The sequence below is a fragment of the Lolium perenne genome, chromosome 5, assembly GCF_019359855.2.
Source record: "Lolium perenne isolate Kyuss_39 chromosome 5, Kyuss_2.0, whole genome shotgun sequence".
NCBI lineage: Eukaryota > Viridiplantae > Streptophyta > Magnoliopsida > Poales > Poaceae > Lolium > Lolium perenne.
This window is the reverse complement of record NC_067248.2, coordinates 263,387,441-263,397,175: the sequence shown is the minus strand read 5'-3', so window position 1 is coordinate 263,397,175 and position 9,735 is coordinate 263,387,441. Positions and strand designations below refer to the sequence as shown.

Genomic DNA, 9,735 nt, shown 5'->3' with positions numbered 1-9,735 from the left:
ACACAATACTCTATTTATCTTAAAAACAAGCATGATTTTGTATTTCTTGTGTACGGAAGTTTCACTGAGAAAAGAAAATTAGGTGGCTAATTTTTTTTGGAGTACCACTTTTACCTTTTTATAACACAGAGGAAAAAAATTAATAGCCACAAAACTTGTGAAAAAAGGTCATGTGCATGTGCAAAATACTCTAATTAAGAATTGTTAGACATTGATAATAAAAACTTTTTACCCACATTACCAACATAAACTCTAAGAATTTTGTGTCAGGTCACTGACTAGGCGGGCCAACCCGGCCCATTCCCATCCTATTATATATTTCACGTATAAATTATTTCCTATCGTTGCCTACATATATAAAGTAAGCAGCCACCCGCCATAACCAAACCAACACAGAAACACATTACTGATTTAACAAACAAAAGCAAACTAGGATGGTGAACTTCGTACAAGTGCTAAGGGATCACTTTGTTGACCGTCTAGGCAAGAGCGCGGGCCTCCGGCAACACGCCATGACCGTCGACGAAGCAGGAACTATCATGAACTTCTGGGTGCCCAAGCACAGAAAGGCACCTGAGGAGGAGAAGAAGAAGCACGCCGTGGTGCTGGTGCACGGCTTCGCCGGCGACGGCATGATGACGTGGGGGTTCCAGGTCGGCGCCCTCGCCAAGCACGGCTACGACGTCTACGTCCCTGACCTGGTGCACTTCGGTGGCTCCACATCGCCGTCGCCCGACCGCTCCATTGCCTTCCAGGCTCGGTGCATCACGGCGGGGCTGGGGAAGCTCGGCGTGGGGGACCGGTGCACTGTCGTAGGGTTCAGCTACGGCGGGCTGGTGGCGTTCGAGATGGCGGCGGCATTTCCCGGTCTTGTCCACTCCGTCGTCGTTTCCGGCGCAGCCGTGTCCTACACGGCAGCCATGAACGACGCCCTGTTGGTTAGGTTCGGCGTCGCCTCCATCAGGGAGCTCATGCTACCAGAAACTCTCAGCGGTGTCACGCGGCTCCTCACAACAGCCTTCTACAAGAAACCGTGGCTTCCGTGTCGCCTTGCCAAGGATTTCCTCAAGGTAAGTAGTTGTGTGCTCATTTGATCCGCAAGAGGACATCGAAAATACATCCCTTCATTCAAACGAGACCAGAATGTTTTTAATCAAAATATTTTGCATCCATGTTAATTATGTGTGATGCGCGCAGGTGATGTGTAGCTACCGAGAGGAGAGAGCCGAGATGCTGGAAGATATGATAATCAGGGGCAAAGCAGCACTTCCAGCCCCTGTTTTTCAGCAGGTTACACAGATCCTTTGTAAATTGTACCAACAAATATTGAGAGAAGAGGAACAAACAAGAATCCCATATTTTTTTTCATTTTTTTGTACCCTATATAGCGCGCGTAGGATTTTCTTTTTATCAGAGTCACACATTGCATGTTGCGGAAAAATATTTCTGAAATAAATAAATTTCGAGATCCACCGAAATTCTCGGAATTTAGGAAAGGATTTCGGAATTTTTTTGTTCAACATTTGTCAAATTAAACAAAATTCATAAGTTTGAATTTAGTATGAACTTGAACCAAATATAGTCAGAAACTTTTGGTAAACTTTTCATTTCCGTACCCACCTATAATTGACCGAATGTTTGGAAATTTCGTTAACATCTTGTACCCTTGATTTTGTTTTGGAAGTTGCACTGCACCTACCTTTTATTTCTAGTCTCACGATTAATCAACTTGCATGCTTGCAGAACATACTTCTATTGTGGGCAGAGAATGACAACTTTTTTCCTATAGAGATTGGGAAGAGACTAAAAGAGTAAGAAAATGGCCGGTTACCTAGCTAGCTCTATGTTCTCTATATACAACTGATTGATGATAGAAAATCATATAAATGCAGGGAGCTTGGAGAGAAGGCGACGCTTCGAACCATTAGGAAAGCAGGGCATCTGACCAACCTGGAGAGGCCATGCGTTTACAACCGCTGCCTCAAAAAGTTCCTGGATCACGTTACCCTCTCCTAATTAATCATCTGGCAATGCATGCCTGAATCGATCGTCTCTACCTACGGTTTGCTGGTTGTTGCTTCTCGTCAATTAATTTGAAACGGTGAAAGTATTAGATTTGTTTTGCTAAGGAGAATGAACAAAGGGTATGTTTGGCTTGCCGCAACACTTCAGAAAATATCTTGTACACTACCTTTGGTATTCATGTATCTCGGTCGATGTTTGTTAAGAGAGCCTCTTATTTGGCGCATATAGCGGGAAAAGATGTACCACAGAGGATAAGATAAACAAAATGATCTATTCTATATCTCACATGTCTCAATATTTTTCCTGTATATGACGTCAAAGAATATAGTGGACGAGTGCAGATGATAATGGACCGAAGCCTATCAGACTATGAATACGCGCGAACATAGCTTTGTCATGGATATTTTATTGGAAGACGACTCCAAAGTATATATCCACAGAAGACACCGAAAGTCTCATTGGCTCCCGAACTCTCTATTTTCTATAAATTAAAATCATACTTTTCACGTTTTAATACATTATGAAAATAATTTTGGATGTAGTTAATGATATATGCTACAAGAAACTAAAATCGCAATACAATCTTTTTGTGTTGCTGGCTCACCAAAATGAAAATGTGATCAAAGTTAGTGATCTGAAATATGCATTGTTTACCACTAGTACATGCCAGACATTTTAGATCATATGGCATATACCACGGCTGTCCATAAAAGAACAGCGAAAGTTTGTCTAAATTTAGATGTATCTAGAATTCTTTTAGTGTATAAATATGTTTTAATTTGAATAAATCTCCAACATCATTTCATAAACAGAGGAAGTACGAGTTTTTATCCGTGTGCACTGCGAAAGATAGCTTAAACCCCATTGAAAAAACAATCTGAAGGTGCTCCACACCCAAGCAGGGTTAGGAGAACACGAACACATATTGCAACCCACGACCGTGTGAGACATGATAACTTTCATATAACCATATGTGCATCGTGTTTCATATATGCAACCATTTCTCCTCAACAAATTGTGTAGGACGTCCTCACCTGAAAGTTTTTTCCATACACGGGTAGAAAACAGGAATTTCATCCCGGTTGGTAAAGGTTTCAACTGGGATTAAAGGCTTCCCTTTTAGTCTCGGTTATGTTGCAAACCGGAACTAAAGGGGACTCCACATGGCTGTCCTCGAGGGCTCGGGCTGGAGGACCTTTAGTCTTGGTTTGTAACACCAACCGTGACTAAAGGCATCCACTAGAATTTTTTATTCTATTTTTTTATTTTTTCTCAATCTTTTTTTATAGAATTTTTAGTATTTGAGTTATTAACCAGTTTAGTCTCTAACTACACTTATCTCTAGTCAAATTACTTACTCGTGTTTAAACTTCCGATCGGTTACCCATTCTCAACTGCTCCAGCACTAGCACACTTAACGTCCAAGTTCCTTCCGTCCCGCTTCCAAGTATTTTGCCCGCATGTTATTGATATTAGTGTCATATCAAACCTTTTAACCTCTTGGTTATAATCTCACACTTCTTTATTGTTTCAATTCCAAATAATTACTTTAATAAAAAAAGTAATGAAGTAATAATAATTTTGAGTAAATATATAATAATAATAATTACTTTTTATATTTTTTTTGCGAAACCTAAAACCTGAAAATTTTCATATTTCCCTTTGGTAGTTTGAGAATCTAAAAATTGTCAAATCGGTAGATAGATTTTATATAGTAAACATTTTTTTCGAGTTCGTATGCAAAATATATTGCCATTTTACCGAAAATACATTTTTTTGTAAAATAAGTCAAAATTCATGCTTGTTATTTTTAATAATAACCAGATCAACTAACCTACCTATAACTTAAAGGATTTTTTATTTTGAATTTTTGAAAGACTTTCGCACCAGAGGCAACCTGCCGCAACTCCTTTATTCTCGGTTGGTGTCTCCAACCGGGACTAAAGGTTCCGTTTGAACCGGGACTAAAACCGTGCGAGCATTTTAGCCGTTCGAAACCGGGACTAATTGTCACATTAATCCGGGATCCAAATATGACCGGCACTAATGCTCCGGACAGCTCCAAACGAAAGACTCTTTTCTACTAGTGATATAGTTTGCAACGCTTTTCGTGACACTAACAGCTGGTTTATATATTGTTCGTCCGCCAAACCTCTGCCGCCCATCTCATTCATACCATGTCCCACTTCCCCTCGTCGTGCCGAGCGAGACATGCACTACTAGAGAATTGATTGTCGCTCAGGGGGGCTTAACTCCATGTTTTCAGAATGACTTGTCTGAAATGACTTTTCCACACCTACAGGTGGCTGCTTGTCGGCTATGACTTCTCTCTCTTAGACTACTCATAGTGGGAGTAACTTCACTAGTAACTAAGTGGCTAAGTCGGAAATTTGCTTATGTGGCAGTGAGTTAATGAGAAGAGAGGGGGATAGAGTAACATAGCTAGTTACTGTAACATCACACTTCTCAAGATATAATGAGTCTACAAGCTAATTAATGAAGACATATATGATACTACTTTGATGTTACTAACCACTATGAAGGTAGTAACATAGAGTAGTAACATGTGCATGTAACTACTCTATGTTACTTCCCACTATGACTAGTCTCATTCCAGTTTATGGGGTGTTACGTATTTCGAGAGTAAACTTAACCATTAATTTGTTCAGTAAAACATTAAATATATGTCACGAAAATTATACCATTGAATCCATATTCAAATGGTTATATTATTTAACAAGTTCTACAAGACAATTGATCAACAGATACTTAGAAGTAACAACTAACCAAGTATGTATTGTTTATTCGTTGATGATGGTTTTTTACTTGGGGGTCCACCTATTTTTGTGATCTATAAGGCTTCATTCAATGGTTGAGATGTTGCTTAGAATTTCATTTTATTCGTACTGCAGAATATGTATCAAAAATCGCTTACATTAGTAAATCACCCAATATATGCAATATCCAACACTGTTATAAAAATATAATGTGCAAAGTGTATACAAATGAGCATGGTGTAAATACTCTACTGGAAAATGTAGCTCTCCATAGTCCCATAAATGCATGAAATTAAAAACCAAATAACCGTGAGCACTACGTGTATAAAATGTTACATTGTGTGTAGAATGAACCAGTTAAGACTGTAATGCATTGAGAAGATTCATACACGTATCATGAGTTTGTCGGAACAATGGTTACTTTACATCCCCATTTATAGTACGTGTCATCCTTTGATGCAAGGTTTCCAAACTGGATGTCGTACAACCATATTACTGCAATTAACATTTTATGTTGAGCCATCTTTAATACTTCCTCCGGTTCAAAATAATTGCCACATACATTTTTGAACAATTACTTTTAACCAGAGGGACTATGTTCCTTATTTATCTCTTATTTATAAAATTGACATGCAACACATGGTGAGCCAACGGCTTGCGAGAGGTAGGTTAGCGGAGGATGAACTGTCGGACATGGCGAGAGAACAACCCATCGGAGGGGTCCGCCCTCCACCGCCAGAGGCGGTTGCTGGCCGGACGTAGCAGCACGGCCACACCAGGCTCTGTTCGGGCCCGGCCAGGACCAGATGGGGTACGTGAAGTTCCCGCCACCACAATGCTGCACCAGGGCCGCCCTGCCCGCCCACCAACCGCCGCCTCCACTAGAAGTTGTGCCGCAATGCCACCCTACCACCACCTTCGCTAGAAGCACCGCCATGTACTGCATCACCGTCACATGGCTCGAGCTCGCGCCGCCCACACACCGCCCACCAAGCCGACGCAGCAGCAACTGCCTTGGATGCGCAGCCACGCCAGCAGAGGGTCCACCACGCCACTCAGAGCCCCTGCCCTGCAGACCTAAGGAGAACCGCGCCAGCCAATGGAACCCAGATCTAGGTCGAGCCAAATCAGCCGCCGCCATCAGCCACTACCGTGCAGCCCTCCACGTCGTAGCTCAACGTCCATGGCATCTTCGTCGACGCTGCCAGCGCGCCCCACGCTAGCATGCCACCAACACTCGCCATGGCCAGCCCGTGCTATCCACCATCGAGCAAAGGGAGGGAGGTCCCCACCGGCGACTGGGCTTTGCACGTCAGCGCGCCCCAGCGGCGGCGAGGAGAGGAGAGGGAGGGGCGGCGGAGTTCGCCCGGTGGCTAAGGTTTTTCCCCTAGTCGCTCGCTGGAGCGACGTAGGATGGTGAGGGGTGTTTTTTCTTCGTTTTACTAACCACTCGCTGGCCTGGTTTAGATACATTTGATAGTTTAAGATTGTAATCTGGATCTATCTGGAGGTGGCAATTTGGCTCATAGGAGCAAATGCTCTCATTATATAAAATAATTATTTTTTTAAAAAAAAATGTTAAAAAATTCTGATATAAATTTGTTGGTGTACATCGTGACATTCTATGTTAGTGTACAAATTTTCGTGGAGAAACAACATTTTATATAGCGTGTACAAAAAAGACAAAAAAATATCCTGTACGTAGTCGTGTTATAGCATCAAAATTTGTCTTTTTTACAGGAGCCATAATTGTTTTTAGTTTTTTTTGAAAACTTGTGTACCAACATAAAATGTCTAGATGTACATGTAAAAGTTTAGTTTAGAATTTTTTGACACTTTGAAATGTTGATTCACATAATAGGAGCATATGCTCCTACGAGCCAAAGTGCATTTCCCGGATCTATCTCTACTAGGTTGCTTAGCTTCCAAGTCCCCTCTACTATATAAACAACCTAAAGGCACACGATGTATAATCATATTCCACAAGCTAGTCCAGTCACACACGGTTCTAAGAACCATGTGCTTTGTTTAGGCGTATCGTCCACCCTTACATAGTGACGGTTATCTTTATTGTATGCAGCAGCCCAGTGGCTGCCACGTTGAGAGCAGTGTGGTCAATTGACCACGCAGCTTTTTGCCAAATTCTCTATATGTTGGTATTAATCTTGCAAAAAATATTTAAAATTAGTATAAAGTATATGTATTTAACATCACAGATTTAAGTTCTGCCTCCACCACTACAGCAGCCTAATTTGAGCTGTGTGCAACAGCTCGATCTATACAAGTGCCATGAACCGGTAGTTGAAAAGTACCACTAAACCGACAACCGGGAAAACGTCTTGGCCAACCGCAAAGAACCACTGCTTCCTCTATTATTTCCAACAAGGTACAGTGACTACATGGTACCTACAGGATGTAAGCCGGGAGGAAATTCAACGCTAAAATGCTATTCTTATTTTGGTGGTTCCATGTCCTTGACAGTGTAGCTACCAGCTTTAGCGTGAAAAAGACATACACCAACAAACATGTGGCTTTCAACTAGTCCCATTTTTTCGTAGCCCGATATCCAAATCCAATGATGTGTGGTAACCTATAGGTAATTTGTAATTGATGAGTAATACTTTACCATGTGATTAACTTTCTAAATTTCATCATTGTCAGCTCAACCCAATCCTATGGTGCTATGTCCCTTGATTTTTTTTGGAGCGTGCACTTCAATAAACCATCAAGATAATAAAACTAAGACCCACCCTCTATAAAAACACGATGTAAAAAAAGACACAAAGAATGCAAATTACCAAACTACAAAATAAATGCATGGTACATTAGGACATTGAATAATCATTATCCGAGTCCCTCTACTCCCCCGACTCCTCCTCCCGCGTCGCCCCCGTGTGGCGACCGGGGGAGAAACCCTAGATCGTAGCGCCGCCGCCGCCTCCTCCTCTCCTCCCCCCTTCCTCGCCGCTGCCAAAGGGCACGGCCGGGCAAAGCCCGGTCGGTGCCGGCGCCGGCGGGGCTCTCTCGTCCTCTAGCTCGGATTGGTGGACGTGGGGAAGCTCGTCTGAGCCAGGGCGCGTCGTTCCCGTCGGGCGCCACGGCATGACGGTGCTCGGGCTGGTCCTGTAGCGGCGGTGTGACGGGCGACGAGGTGGTGGTGTCGTGCCTGGAGCAGTCAGCGGCGTCGGCTGGGGCGGGCGGCGAGGGCTTTGGGCGGCGCGGGCTGCGGTCGGCCATCTCTGCAGTGGTTGGTGGAGGCGGCGCCGTGGTGGTGGTGGCTATGCCTTCTCTCTGTGGAGGGAGGCGGGGGAGGTCTTGGCGGCGGGCTGGGCAGCTTGGAGGCCGGCGGCTTCATCGCTGCTGGGGCTCGCGGAGGGCTGGATCTAGGCCAGGCGGGCCCAGATCTGCCTGAGGCGGCGCACCGGTGATCTCCATGCAGCGCTGGCCAAGGACGGACGGCGATGGTGGCTTCGAGATGGCGACACAAGCTGGTGGGCGGCGCGTTGGGTGGTGGTGAGGTCCCTGCGTGTGGGTGCGACGGTTCGGGGCGGCCGTTCGACGACGAGGCAGGGGTGGCGGCTGCCACGAGCTTGCGGACCGGTTCTGGGCCAGGCGGGCCTGGATCTGGCGGTGATTTATGGGCCTGTTGGGCCCGAGCTTTGCGGGCCGCTGTGCTTCTATCATGTCCATCGATGTGCGGCTTCCGTGTCCTGCTACCTCCGCTCATGGACCTCTCAAGGCTTCTAAGCCATGGATCTTTGGGGGGTTTGCGGGTGTAGGGTTCGGGAGAAATCCTTGTCTGGTTTGTCCGGAATCGACGCGATGGCGCCTGCGGGGGTCGCCACTCCTTCTTGAAGGGCGTCGTGGATTCCCTATCCCCATTCCCCTCCAAGTACCGGGGGAAACCCTAGGTCCAGTTCGTTGGTCCGGGCAGCAGCGTCGTGTCTACGTCGCATCCCTTCTTGAAGGTGTTGCCTTGGCACTCGATGATCCAGTGTGCTTGTAGCGTGGTGGGACAACGACGGAGGGTGTTGCGGTTGAGGGGTGCCATTGTTTTGTCGATCTGCCGTTGGCCTCCTTTGTATCTTTTCCCTTTTTTGTTGGGCATGTTTTTGCTGTTGCCCCAGCAGTTTCTCGGTTTCGGATTGTTGTATGCTATGGTTGCTTTATTTATAAAGCGGGGTGAAAGCCTATTTCGAGGAGGAGTCCCTCTACTCAAAAACATTCGGATGTCGATAATGGTCCGCAATGGGATATATCCTCAGAAAGGGCACAACGTTTATACCTCTCAGCCAAGAGTTGCTAAATGGTGCACACAGAAAAAAAAAACCTGGAGGAAGCAATCAACGCAAATTTGACAAGTTTCAACCAAAACATGTGTTTCTCCGTTACAATCAACAGCATCGACACTACCTCTCAGCTTTAGCAAGAAAAAGGCATACACCAACAAACATAAAGCTTTCAACTAGCTAGTTGGATGGACCTCTCAACAAAATCTAACAAAAGGACAAATCCGTCCTCGAATTTCTGTATATACAGATCTAATGTTCAATTTGAACTCACGTTACTTTGTACAGAAGAAATGTGTCGTTTGTGGCATTTCAATTATTGCCACCATGTAACTAAATTTTGATTTCCAATATATATATAACCCCATCGATGGTGATTTAAAAAAAGGTCAGCATACGTGCTCCATTCCCATTTACCTTTGGATGCTTCTATATATGTGTTACAGTAGATGCCATCTTTTTTTGTGTATTTTAATCTAATTATGCCCTAATTTCCAATAAGACTTTTCTTGTAATTTTGAAGGTTAGTTAGCTTGTTATCAAATGGTTAGCATGACCATCATAATAATTGCTTTGGATTTGATACGTACCGTGCTAGCTATATAAAGCTACCAGAGTGACACAAGATCGAATCGTCAGGAACA

At 44.2% G+C, this 9,735-nt stretch overlaps 1 protein-coding gene across 1 annotated transcript; it reads left to right on the top strand.

Moving 5' to 3' along the window:
• Window positions 1–399: 399 nt before the first annotated feature.
• Window positions 400–2,273, top strand: LOC127298410 (uncharacterized). Its single transcript, XM_051328270.2, has 4 exons — window positions 400–1,070; window positions 1,198–1,290; window positions 1,744–1,811; window positions 1,893–2,273. Exons 1-4 carry the CDS (start codon window positions 435–437, stop codon window positions 2,014–2,016), a joined length of 921 nt encoding a protein of 306 aa, XP_051184230.1. The 5' UTR covers window positions 400–434; the 3' UTR covers window positions 2,017–2,273.
• The last annotated feature ends 7,462 nt before the right edge of the window (window positions 2,274–9,735 follow it).

Coding starts and splice junctions, on each gene's coding strand:
- LOC127298410 (XM_051328270.2), top strand. CDS start 435: ATGGTGAACTTCGTACAAGTGCTAAGGGATCACTTTGTTGACCGTCTA. Junction 1,071..1,197: donor TTGCCAAGGATTTCCTCAAG/GTAAGTAGTTGT, acceptor TGATGCGCGCAG/GTGATGTGTAGCTACCGAGA. Junction 1,291..1,743: donor CAGCCCCTGTTTTTCAGCAG/GTTACACAGATC, acceptor GCATGCTTGCAG/AACATACTTCTATTGTGGGC.